This window comes from Gopherus evgoodei, chromosome 7, assembly GCF_007399415.2.
Source record: "Gopherus evgoodei ecotype Sinaloan lineage chromosome 7, rGopEvg1_v1.p, whole genome shotgun sequence".
In the NCBI taxonomy this organism is placed as follows: domain Eukaryota; kingdom Metazoa; phylum Chordata; order Testudines; family Testudinidae; genus Gopherus; species Gopherus evgoodei.
In genome coordinates, this window is record NC_044328.1 from 59840155 (window position 1) to 59853044 (window position 12890).

Genomic DNA, 12890 nt, shown 5'->3' on the forward strand with positions numbered 1-12890 from the left:
TCCTCATACAGATGCATACCCTGTTTCATATCCTTAATTATTATTTTTTGGCCTTTTCTGTACCTTTTCCATTTCTAATATACCTTTTCTGAGATGGGGAAACCAGAACTGCACGTCGTATTCAAGGTGTGATCATACTGTGGATTTATATAGTGGCATTGTGATATTTTCTGTATTATCTTTCGTTTTCCTAATGGTTCCTAACATTCTATTACCTTTTTTGAATAACACTGCACTTAGTTCTCTTAAAAAAAAGTCCTCTCTATCCACAATGACTCCAAGATCTCTTTCTTGAGTGGTAACAGCTAATATAGATCCCATCATTTTGTATTTATAATTGGGATTATGTTTTCCAGTGTGCATTATGTTGCATTTATCAACATTGAATTTGATCTCCCATTTAATCTCACCCAGTTTTGTGAGATCCCTTTGTAACTCTTCTCAAGCTGTTTTGAACTTAACTAGCTTGAGTAATTTTATATCTTCTGCAAGTTTTTCCACTTCACTGTTTACCCCTTTATCCAGATCATTTATGAATATGTGGAACAGCACTGGTCCCAGTACAGGTCCTTGGGGGACACCACTGTTTACTGCTCTCCATTCTGAAAACTGACTATTTATTCCTACTCTTTTTTCCCCTGCCTTTTAACCACTTTAACAGTCTCCCAGCATGTTATAAAGAGGACAGCGATCAAATGTTCTCCGTGTCCACTGAACCTAGGTCAAGAGGTAATGGGCTTAATCTGCAGCAAGGGAGATTTTGGTTAGCTATTAAGAAAAACTTTCTACCTATAAGCTGTGGACTAGGCTTCCAAGGACGGTTGTGCAATCCCAGTCATCGGAGGTTTTTAAAAACAGGTTGGAGAAACACCTGTCAGGGATGGTCTAGGTTTACTCGGTGCTGCCTTGGCACAGCAAGCTGGCCTAGATGATTTCTCGAGGTCCCTTTCAGCCCTACATTTTTTATGGTTCTATGTTTTCCTAAACATGGGGCTGGAGCTGGCACAGGCAGACTCAAGATGCCATTTACAACTTTGAAGTTTGGGACAGCAATTAGTACTGGAAATAGACCATGAGTGAGTGGTTTTCAGAGAGATTGATTGCAGTGGTTATACAGAAGATTGGCCACTGCTTCCCTGCCCACCCCCTACGGGCATTTTCCCAAAACACCATTCCATCTGAGGTGACAAATTTCAGATCTGCATTGAAATAGTTAGCAGGAGGAGGGAAATGATCATATGAACCTTGAAATCTCAAGGGATGGATTTTTTTAAACAGCTGCCAGGACTGGCCCGACTCTGCTTCCATTGAAGTTGATGGTAAAACCCCCGTTGACAGCACTGGGAAGAGAATTAGGCCAAGGCTGAGTGCTGTTGAATATCCCATGCCATGGGTCTGCCTGTTGCTAGGGCTTGCTTTTGAATATCATCCAGATGTTGATTGTGGGCATCGCTTCCTGCCCCCAAAAACCCACATCTTTTTATATCAAGAGCAAAGAAATGAATCAGCAGTTTTGTTAGGCTAGCACAATGCCACAAATCAGAAATACCCTAACTCCATCTGCCACACTTGTGCTTTGCTCAGTTATCTGGTCTTCCCCGTGGCAGCCCCAAAGTAGAGAACATCCCCACACAGAGCATATGGTTGTTGTTTTCAGTCAGTATAAGAGAGGCTGAAGTATTGTTGTTCTTCCAGGCCTCTTAAGTTTCTGAAGGAGAAAAGAGGTGGGAGGGAGAAGGTACTAAGCGGTCTAACCTGTTGGATGTGTTAAAGCTTCTATAGAGGAAAGCAGAGGGTGGGCTTTTCTTTCAAAGCTTGTACAGTGAACGCACAAAACCCAGCCCCAGTAAACTCAGCTTCTTTTGAATTGGACAAGCACTCTCTCAGCCAACAGAAAGCTGAGCCAGGGGCTGACGTCAGAGCCAGCCTGGAAAGCTGTGAGCTTTCTGGTTTTGCTCAGATGAACCTGAGGCTGTTTAGATCTAAGCTGGCGGGAAGAAAAGCTGAAGCCAGAGATTTTTTTCTGGCAGGTTGGAGCTGCAATGGCTGGCTGAGACTTTTATACTCTGGGAAAGCCATCAGGATCTTACAAACTGCCACAGCTTATGTACATATTACAGAAAAAAATGAGGGTAAGAGTTCAAGATTTTCAGTTATGGGTACAGTGATTTTTGTGAATGTATATATAGTAGTGGTATGTGTATTTATACATGCACATACGTTAATAGCAAAGCTAAATTTTGATCTGATTTATATTAGAAGATGACTTCAGCTACTCCTTTGATTTTAAGGGAATCATTCCTGTTGCGCATCAGCATCACTGAGATCAGAATCTGCCCCATAATCTTTTAAATTGTCTTTGTTTTGTTAGCAAAAAATATTGTTTTAATTTGAATTGGATTCATTTGCTCACTCTGGAATGGTTAAGTTTTATAAATTCAGAAATATCGAATGGTTTGGTTTACTGTCTGCCGTTGAAAAAGAAATGTATACCCCAGCTGTAGTGAGCACGGCTCCTTTGAGCCTGTTCTGCTTGTGAAAACATTTGCTTGCATAGATAGAGATGGATGTCAACAGTTATAGTCCTTTGGCTGTGTGTCTGCATTAGTCACAGACAAACCACCAGGGAGGAGTGCTGCTGTTTTATTTGTTGGGAGACTGGTGATTGCAGTGGGTTTTGGACTTGGCATGAAAGACGATTACTGCCACTTCAGGATTTAAATGTCCGCTTTCTTAGCAAACCAGAAAGGCACTCAGGTTGTATTTGTGGCACTTCCTTCTGCATCCATGGGAGATACCCTGGAAGCACTGAAGTACTGATACATTTAATAATTTATGTAATAATAGATTCAGTGAACTTTTAAAGCTGATGGGCTTCTTTTCAACCCTGCCTGCCTTCAGTGCAGCCAATTTATCTTATTTTAGTACCAGCAGGTAGTTCTTATACACAATATTTAGCTTCTCTCTTGAATTTTGTGGGGATATTTTGCTTAGGGTGAACTTTCACAGAGATCTGGTTCATTCAAAGCCTGGGGAAAAACAAATGTTTTGCCCATGTCTTCAAACAAAAGTATGTTTAACTAGCATGTAATACTAAGTAATGTGCAGCAACACGTCCCACAGAGAAATTTGTTTTTCCAGAGTGCAGTCACAAAAGCAGTGTTAGAGAGGTGACAATTCAGCTTGCTTCATTTGCTTAAAGTCATTTATTGTTTCTGGGAAGTTATAACAAGCATGAGAGCTGCTAGCTACAAACTACCCTTTTACCTACTGGGAAGGCAGAGCTTATAATTTATCGGCAGTTCCAGTCCAATAAAGAAAAAAATCTTAGTCCTCCTTCCAAAAAGATCTTCACACACACAATTTTGAACTGGTTCTGGAAATGATTCACAAGAAGAATGCTCTCCCTCCCGCCAGCTGCTTTATTGCTGATTGCTTCATTAGTAGTTAGCATCCCTTTGCAAAGCTGGACATGCACCTCCATGCCCTTATTAGCCTGATAGAACATACCGTACATTAGTGCACTCCGAGCGACTCAATCAAAGCTATTGCCGTGGGCCTTAAAAGGAAAAAACAAATTACTGACAACTTACATAATATGCATAGCTAAACTGGCTTCTTCGTCACACACTCCCAAAGAAGTATTCATTTGTCAAGCTCTTGTGTGCTCCAGAGCACATGCCTTGTGACTAAACTGCTGAAATACTTTGACACATTAGTGAGAAGTGTATGCCACGTGCATGCCACAAGATCCTGTGCATTTTGTTTTTAAATGCTTATTTGCAATTTCAAGCACCAAATACTGGAAGTGTCCTGAACAGTAAGGTAGTGCTAATGTTCATAGTTGAATGGCTGCCATGTTTTCAGCCACAGTTAGTTTCAGATCAGTTAATATATTTATTGTGTTGGCACAGATGCAAAGGCATCCTGGTTAAAGCAACCAAGCACAATTCTATTCACCAGCTTGCTTATGATGAGTAACTCTTGTTTTCATGGATAAGTACTAGTAACACTGGAATTTCACCACTTCTTTTTGTTCCCTACTCCCTACCCAAACCCACCATCTTAGTAAAACTAGGGATAAATGTTTTCTGCCTGGACTAGTAAATATTGACAATTTTACAAGACCTGTTAAAAGGAAACTAACATGCACAGGGCTTAAATGCTGACTTGACCTGCCTGTGCAGTCATGCCATGTTGTTGCAAGAGCTCATAAAAATCCCTAAGATAAATATGGCTTTCAGTTTTTGAACCAGCCCTTGCAACATGGGTAAAGAGAGGCAGAGGGGGGAAGACATTCAACTGGTGTCTAAGAGAAAATCTGGAACACGGAACAACTGTCATTTTCAGATCACTTTTAACACTATTCCTATCACCTTTCATCCATAAAAGTTCTTCACAAAGGTGGGACAGTCTCTCCAATTCACAAATGGAGAAACTAAGGCAAAGTGTGACAGGACTACCCAAGGTTACAGGAGAGTAGGAATAGAACTCTACCTCCCCACGAGCCTTATCAGCCTTGACAGTGGCCCTTTAAGGCTCAATATAGTCAACAATAGCTATTGAGAAAGATCCTGACAGAAGTAGTAGTATTCTTCCACATAGGTATTTGCTTTGGCATTGTAGGTAAGGCTAATATTTTGTCATGGATATTTTAATAAAAGTTATGGACAGGTCATGAGCAATAAAGAAAAATTAATGGAAGCTTGTGACCTGTCCGTCACATTTTACTAAAAATATCCACGATAAAATGGGAAGAGGCTGGGCAGCTGCGGATGGCTGGGACCCTCACCACTCATGGGGGCTCAGAGCTCCAGTTTCCTCCTGCTCTCCCATGGCACAGGGGAGCTATGGGGTCCCTCTACCCCCTCCCCATCAGTGGGGAACTGTGTGAATCCCTCTGCCACCACAGTGGGGTGCTGCGGGGGTCCCCCTGCCCTGCTTTGGCAGTCGAGGACCTACAAGGGTCCCCTTGCAGCAGCCACCACATCGAGGAGCTACCAGGGTATCCCTGACACATAGCAGCAGCTGAGGGACTCTGAGGGTCCCCCTACCCTACCCAACCCTGTGGTGGCTAGGGAGCTGCCAGGATCCTCCATCCCCCACAGTGTCCAGGAGCTGCTGGTACCCCTTTTGCCTGCAGTAGCTGGAAGATGCAAGTATCCCTGCTGCTCATGGCAGTTCGGAGCTTGGGGGCCCACTGCCTCAGATGGTGGGGGTACCCCACAGCTCCCTGCCGCTGCGGAAGGCGGCAGGACCCTGCTGCTCCCAGCCGCAGGGGCTGATGTCACGGAGGTCTTTGGAAGTCACTGATTCCTTGATTTCCAAGTCCTCTATGACAAAATCGTAGCCTTAACTATAGGGAATGGGAAACTTTGCATATTTCAGCAACATGCTTTGTTTTGCCTTCAATGTAAATTTAAGTTGTAGTCAGGTTTGTTTGGGTTTTTTTGCACGTGAAGACTTATTTGCACATGGTAACTACAACATACGGTAGCTTGTGGTCAAGAGAAAAAAGCTTATGTGCTTTGTATGTCACTACAGCAGCTTTGCTTTATGTTTCCAAGGTAAAACAGTCTCCTACGACATCAGGCACAAATATTGGAGTGTTTGTTCAAGCTCACCCAACTCATACAGTCAAAGGCTAGACAACAGAACATTCTTGTTCAGGTGGCAGTGCAGTCCATCTGTCTAAGTATGTGCAAGACAAAATGCACTTCTGTCACAAGCTGGGCTAGACCTAGCAAGAGAGATTATTACTGGAGGGTTTATCGCCACATATCCAGCAGGGTTTAGTATTTTCTCTAAAAGACCTCCTCCCAGAACATTAAACAAGGACACTGTGCCCATGTAATGTGGTTGTTTGTAGAATAGGTCACGAGTTATCTATCTGCGAGATTGCTCCTTCAATTTACATGGGATTTTGTGCTGATATCTCTATAGCCTTATTTGTAATGGCGGGAGGCCGGGGGGGTGGGGGGGGGACATTCTGCCAGCCACTACACAGTGAAGAAATTAGAAACATAGGTTGCATGTAATTTCAAAACTGAATGCCATCCGCAGGTCTGTGGGAGTTTGGGCTCACATCGCCCTCCCCCAATGCCCATGCTGTGTTCAATCCAATATGTAATCTGTGGCTAATTTATGCCTTTGCAAAAGCCAGGAAGACTCACAGTAGAGATCTGCAAAGAAACCTTAACCCTCCTTCTTTCTTTCTTCAATCCTGCAGGAAACTATGCCCCAGACACCAATATTTTCCAGCATGCTTGGTTCCAGTTGTAGTGGACAGGTGCAGCCAGACATGGGCGAGAGGTGTGGAGATCCTGTTTACCAGGATGGGAATCTCGTCTCTGGATCACTGGAGGCCCTGATAGAGCGGCTGGTGCCCACCATGGACTATTATCCAGATGTAAGTAGACATTTCAGAACTTGTATTCCTATGGCATCTAAAACAGAGTCAGGATCCCAACACAGGTAGTATTAATTAATTTTCTTTAAAATTGCTTCGTCTTAACCAAGATGATCAAACAGGCCTAATGATCTAATTGCTTTGTTGCAAGCAATGCGCCTTCCCTTCACAAGAGCTGATGCCCAGCTGAGAGGGACCCTCTACCTTTTTGAAGAGCAATATTTGCTAGTGAAATCAAGCCCTGCTGAACCCATCAGGCACTCTAAAAACCAATTAACAGCAGCATTAGCAGAAGAATTTTTGATCTCGCTAAGCTGCCTTTGCTCTAGTGCAACCAAGATTAGCTACTAACTGGATTCTGCCTGGGGGAAAGATATCAGCTGTGTGCTGAGCGCAGCTCAATTTTTTTTCCTTATTTTGTGACTTTTAGTTAGGTACGCTGAAAAGCAAAAAACAGATTTTTAATTAAATGTTCTTTCTCAGCACATCTTAACTGGCCAGTTCTGCTAGAATTTAAGTTTCTGAACCTAGGAATGGTTTCGCAGCTATTTCGACATCCTGGCCACAATCCACTGAAATAACCATGTGTAACTGCCGGGTATGCAATAGGCATCCCAACCTAGGATATTATTCAGAGATTATTACATTACTTAAAATGACCCCCTCAGCCCCATAAGTGGAAGGTTTTAGTAAAGGAGGTTGCAGGAAAGCATAAAGATTGTAGAGCACAAGCTGTGTTTAAGTCCTGGGAAAATGCACAGCAGTGGTAGAGGAATCCAAACCCTTTAGCTATATTAAAATCACACATTAATGTGGACCATGCCAGGAATGTCTTGTAGCAGGAGCCTTCCTGAGCTGGATCTGTACTTTATTTATTATTTTGAAGTCACAATTTAAAAATACACCATCCTTCACTACAAAAACATTTTCATCTCCACATGTAGTTCCTTTGAACACAACACCAGTAGTCTTGTCCGAAACGTTAGGTTTGTTTTTACAGAAAAGGAATGTAGCAACTTTCCAATTCAAAAGCAGTCCCTAAAGCTTCTATTTTACCACGCATAGCGATAACTGCATTGCATTTGACAACAGACACACAGAGTATGTAATTCTTCATAAAGCCCAGCGGGTTAACCACCATTTGGTGTTAATGTCTCCATTTGTTCCATTCTTTTATGAGTTTTTATTACACCATGTACAGCAGACACAGGTTTGTTCCTTCCTTCAAGACACTCAGTGTGATTAAGAAAGCAGCAGGTAGAGCTAGAAGAGAACATGAGGTTTCATACACCAGGCAAGTAGCATTACACTGCAGCAGTTAAGCCTTGTAAGAATCCGTTCTCCACCTGTTACATTGTACTATGGCATAGCTAGTAGCTGCTTGAGTTCCTTCCTGCAGCTCATTAAGTAGCTGCTAATGTAAGTCCCTTAGTGTAAGGGGCTGTCTATTTATAACACAGCTATTTTGAATCTTGCTCCCTATTGTAGATATTACCTTCGGGGTTCTAGCAATGATTTGTGGATCTTAGAAGTTACAGTGATTCTGTAATACACCAAGCATGCTAAGTGCATTACAAATACATAAATCCAGGTGCCCAGCATGAGGATCTTATGATCCAAATAAACAAGTGACAGGGGATGCAAAACCTGTCAAGCAGCCAAGTAAGTTCCTGGAAGAGAGATGCGAAAACCCTGCCACAGCAGGAGGGTACATTCCTTTAGAGAGGTCAGATCTCTGACAGCAAATTGATCTTAGCATAAAGGGTTACATAATAAAACAAAATAGCTTGAAGAGTGTAAAGAGTGGGCTGGATACAAGTCATCCCAAATCCAAGCATCCCAAAAAACCCGGATTTGGATCTGGTTACAGGTTAAGACTTCAACCCACACCTATTTTTACTTTAAAAAGGAGTGGCCACAAAGGAACAGAATGACAGCCCACTTACTCTGTCCTCCTGGCTGTGACGCTTGCAAGGAAAGAACAAAGCCCATTAGTCCCATTTCACTGGTAGCAGTTTTTGGATTGCCAGTTTGGCCTTGCTCAGAGCAGTGGCTCTCAATCTTTCCAGACTCCTGTACCCCTTTCAGGACTCTGATTTATCTCATGTACCCTCAAGTTACATCTCACTTAAGAACTACTTGCTTACAAAGTCAGACATAAAAATACAAAGACGTGTTCCAGCACTCTATTACTGAAAAACTGCTTCCACATTTTTATTTTATAATTATATGGCAAATCAATTATAATATAAATATTGTACTTATACTTCAGTGTATAGTATATACGGCAGTATAAACAAGTCATTGTTTATATGAAATTTTAGTTTGTACTGACTTCGCAACTGCTTTTTATGTAGCCTGTTGTAAAACTAGGCAAATATTTGGGTGAGTTGAGGTATCCCCTGGAAGACCTCTGCGTACCCCTGATTGAGAACCACTGGTTTAAAGCAACAATCAATAATGTCAGTATAGATTTTTTGAATTCAGCAATGGCACATTTGTAAATCACTGAAAAGGAGCTGGTTCTCACCAAACCCTCTGAACTAACTTCCCCAAGCACATTGCTTGGAAAATACTCCACTTTGTGTCTACGTTACGCTAAAGATCCCAATATCCTTCCCTAAACCGGATGGGGAAAAAATACAGTATTTTTCCATTCTGGTTTCAAGCAACACAAGACTTCTCTGTTATTTGGCAGAGCTGTAGATGGAGGTCAGCAGGAGAGAGACGAGAGGCGAGATAAGGGCCTATGTTTGTGTGCTGCTCCTGGGAGGCTTGTTTGTGTACAGAAGCTTCTCTGGTGCATAGAAAAATGTGTGCTCATGAGACAGCAGCGTTCTGGAGGTTAGGAATGGAATGTACTGGTCTGTAATCCTCATGCCCAAGCAGGAGAAAGTTTCAAGCAACTATTTCACAAATAAGAAGTTCCAGATCAAGCAGCAAGAGCACCAGGAAAATATTTTTCCTTTTTCCTCAAGACGACATCAGTACATTCTTGGGCCATAAAGTAACAGTTGCCTCTTTAGTCTTGCTCTCTCCCTTTGTCCTTTTTATAGTTTAGGATGTCTCTTAGCAACAACTTTAGGAACTAAAGAAATCTGCTTCCTTTTTTTTCTTGTAAAGCACAGACCCCTTTTGTGTCAGCTTAAGTTGTTTTTAAGTGCTGAGAGGAATTTTCCTCATCTTCTTCCAAATACCTGCCAGCATTGGGGCATAACTTTCAACCTCACCATTTAAGGAAGCATTTTTTAAATCATTCTTTGTCAAACCAGCTAGCTACATAGCTGAATTTCCTGGTCCAAGCCATCTTAATCAAAAAAAGAGGGAGCATCTATGGGTGTGTGCACGTGTCTGCTTGTGTTAAATAAAGCTGGTTCAAAACAACAGCCTTTTCCCTCCAGAGGTCTCCAATTTAAATCCTGGTTTATGTCTCACACACAAACTAAAAAAGATTAGGTGAGCTCATCTAAGCCCCCAGCACACTGGTTTTTCACCTTTTAGGGCAATGGTGTCTGTTTAACAGACTGAGGGGTCTGATCCAACTGCCGTTCAAGTCAATGGGAGTGGGACCATCTAGTAAGGGCTTCAAAGCTGAGGTATGCTTCACTGGTCAGAGTCATGGTTTACACTGGTGTGGACCATTCCACTGGATGTGTGAACTAGCACAGCTGTATCACCAAAATCCCCCACATAGACAGGGACTAAGACATTTGTACCAGATAGCGAGTGAGTATGTACGTACTTGGGGCAGGGAGGAAGACTCATTTCATTCATTCAACCTAGACTCAACACACAATGGAATAGGATGAGGTGGGCGGTGACCAGACCCAACCCTAGAGGCTCATTATTCAAAGAAAGAGAGAAGGGTCTTAATTCTGTTTTCACATACACCAGTTTTGCACTCCCGTTACTCAACTGGATTTCCTCCTGTTTTGCACTCGTGTAAATTACAGCAGAATCAGATCAAGAAGCCTGGACAAATGGAGCCAGATTCCTAGCTGGTGTACGCTGGCATCTCTCTAATGACATCAATGCAACTATTCCATTTTACACCTGTTGTGAATCTGATCCCAGTAAATACTGGGCAAAACCAATGCCATGGGATTTTGTTCCTATCAAAAAATAGGCAGCTCAAATTCTGGAGAAGGCCTGGATTGGCACGGTGTGGCTATTCCTAGTTAGAAATAGATATACATTGCCCGCGCTATTTCTGGCTGTACGAGTTCTGCACTTTTGTGAGCACTGTATTAACACATACCACAAAACACACCACAAGAGCCCTTATGACTTGGATTTAGTCCCAGCCTACAGCAGGACTTTAAAGAACTGGTATTCTGGAGTATGGTTATCTCGGAGTCACTCTGGATAAACAGTATCCCACAGCACACAAACTTTCAGGAAGAGACCTAGACTAGAATTAGTGTGCAAGGCTAAAATATATCTTGCCACAAAGAATGTGGCCTAGCTTATCAGAGCGAAGGTCATTGATAGGACAGTGCAGCTTATATTTCAACTGCCTTCTACTAACCTAGTAAAGGTAGCTTTCCTGACAGTCTCAACAGTATTCTCTCCTCCCCTCGCAGAAAAGTGCAGTTGTGGAAAACCCAGGGGACTTGGAGAGCCAAACCTTTCACACCTCTTCTCTAGTAATTCACAGAATGGGAGGTGAGGGAGTGGAACAAGAAGGACTTGACCCATTTGCAGAAGAAGAATTTATACACAGTACAGTTACAAATATAAGAGCTGCACCCAAGTGCTAAAGTCTCTCCTCAATTACACCAGGGCGTGCCCATTGCTTTAAGTCAGAGGGATCACGTTGTGAGTGCAGAATTTGCCTGTAAGGGGGAAAAACAACAGGAATAGAAGCAAACTATGCATGGCTTATAACACACCACAACAGTACTTTCACGTGTTACTATTTTGAGTTGGCACTCCGAAGTTTATTTCTCACATTCAGCACTGCTGCCTATTGCGTTTGCTAGGCCTGTACTGTATGGAACGTGAGAAGACAGATCTGAGATGTTGGCCTGTAACTCTGTTGAGTCTCCTTTCCTATTTGTGGGACAAGGTTGGGGTTCATTCCAACTTCAAATTATCTCATAAATATAGAGCACCCACTGCCAAAGAATTATGCTTATAAACTTTCATCACAGATTGGCAGCAGAGTAATAACCACTTCCAGGCACATGTGAAGGAATCACGTGCAACTTCCATAATTTATTGCAAATATAAGAAAAAAGTTCTTGAGCAAAATGCCAAAGCAAGAATGGCCTGTAAACTATCCTGAACTGCAATATGTCAGAAATGTTATAACCAGCCTCCTCTCACTCCAGGAAGAGTATCCAGTCACCTGAGCTAACATCCACCTGAGCCTGAGCACAGGACAGAGCTGCCCATGGGGATCAACAGAGCTTTTCTGTATTACAGCAGTTAAGTGTCAGATCCCAAATATCCAGATTTAGCCAGCTGTGTCTTCCTTACTTCCTTAGTCTATCCATAGTGGATACAGACCTTTAAAAGTTCAGTCTGGGCCTACAGATATTACTGATACTAGTGAAACTCTCCATTCTAAGCACAGGAGCATCACAGAAACCAGATCTCTAGAACCAGAATGAACTATTAAAGCACACCCTTTGTAATTTAGCTCTGTTCCCCTTCCTCAAGAGGGGATAGAAGCAGTTCTGTAACTGATGCTATTCAGTTCACAATGCTCTCATTCCCAAGAAACAGTCATTTTCTGTTCAATTTTTTCATAAAAGCTTCCTTTTCTCTTTTGCTGCAGAGGGATTTGCTCTACTAAAAATGTTATAACACTGTGCATAATGGACATCATGAAACTAAATGTCTGTATTAACAGCCTATTTGCCTGTAATTAGAGAGAAAAATCATCTTTTCTTTGAATTGATAAAGAGACCATCATGATTTAAAATGTGCGTGCTTTGAAGAAAATAGACAAGTTCATCTGATTGTCTAGTAGACAGCTAATACAACAAAGGCCACATTTTTGATTAACTGCCTTAAATAAACCTGTAAACCTGATGCAAAATTAACAAGAAACATTGCAAATGTGGTCATTTATGTGCTCAGGTTTAAGCAAGTTGAGAACAGTTTTCCAATTCCCACACAAAGTCAAGAATTCAAAGAGTAACAGTAAAGGCAACCTAGACTGTGCTGCTTAATAAGCTGGGAGATGTTATCAGTCCTCATGAGGCTACATTTGAACATGCCTGTAGAGAAGCCAAGTCACAAATGAAACTTGTGCATTAGGAGTTTAGAAAAACAAATGGGACAAATGTTACCCTCTGTCACTTGAACGTATATCCAGCTCAAATCAGTGGAGCTGCCTGTCTGAAACTCAGAATAGAATCTGACCCATGCTTAGCATTGATATAGTGCTATAAAAGTTCAAAGGGATCTGAATTGGGCCTCAAGGAAGCGAAGAGTTTTACTAGCTTAAAACTGAAATATTATCATATGAGTG

At 42.1% G+C, this 12890-nt stretch overlaps 1 protein-coding gene across 4 annotated transcripts in view; it reads left to right on the forward strand.

Annotated features, from left to right (window-relative positions):
- Positions 1-12890, forward strand: part of RASGEF1A (RasGEF domain family member 1A) — a 285401-nt gene that overhangs the window by 246292 nt on the left and 26219 nt on the right. For 2 of the 4 annotated variants that reach the window (XM_030570254.1, XM_030570252.1), the window contains exon 2: positions 6230-6409. In XM_030570254.1, coding sequence (XP_030426114.1) covers positions 6236-6409 — 174 coding nt within the window. In that variant the 5' untranslated portion in view covers positions 6230-6235. Of the gene's footprint in view, positions 1-1859; positions 2133-6229; positions 6410-12890 lie in introns of those variants that run through there. The other 2 variants (XM_030570251.1, XM_030570253.1) reach the window with 2 other exon arrangements.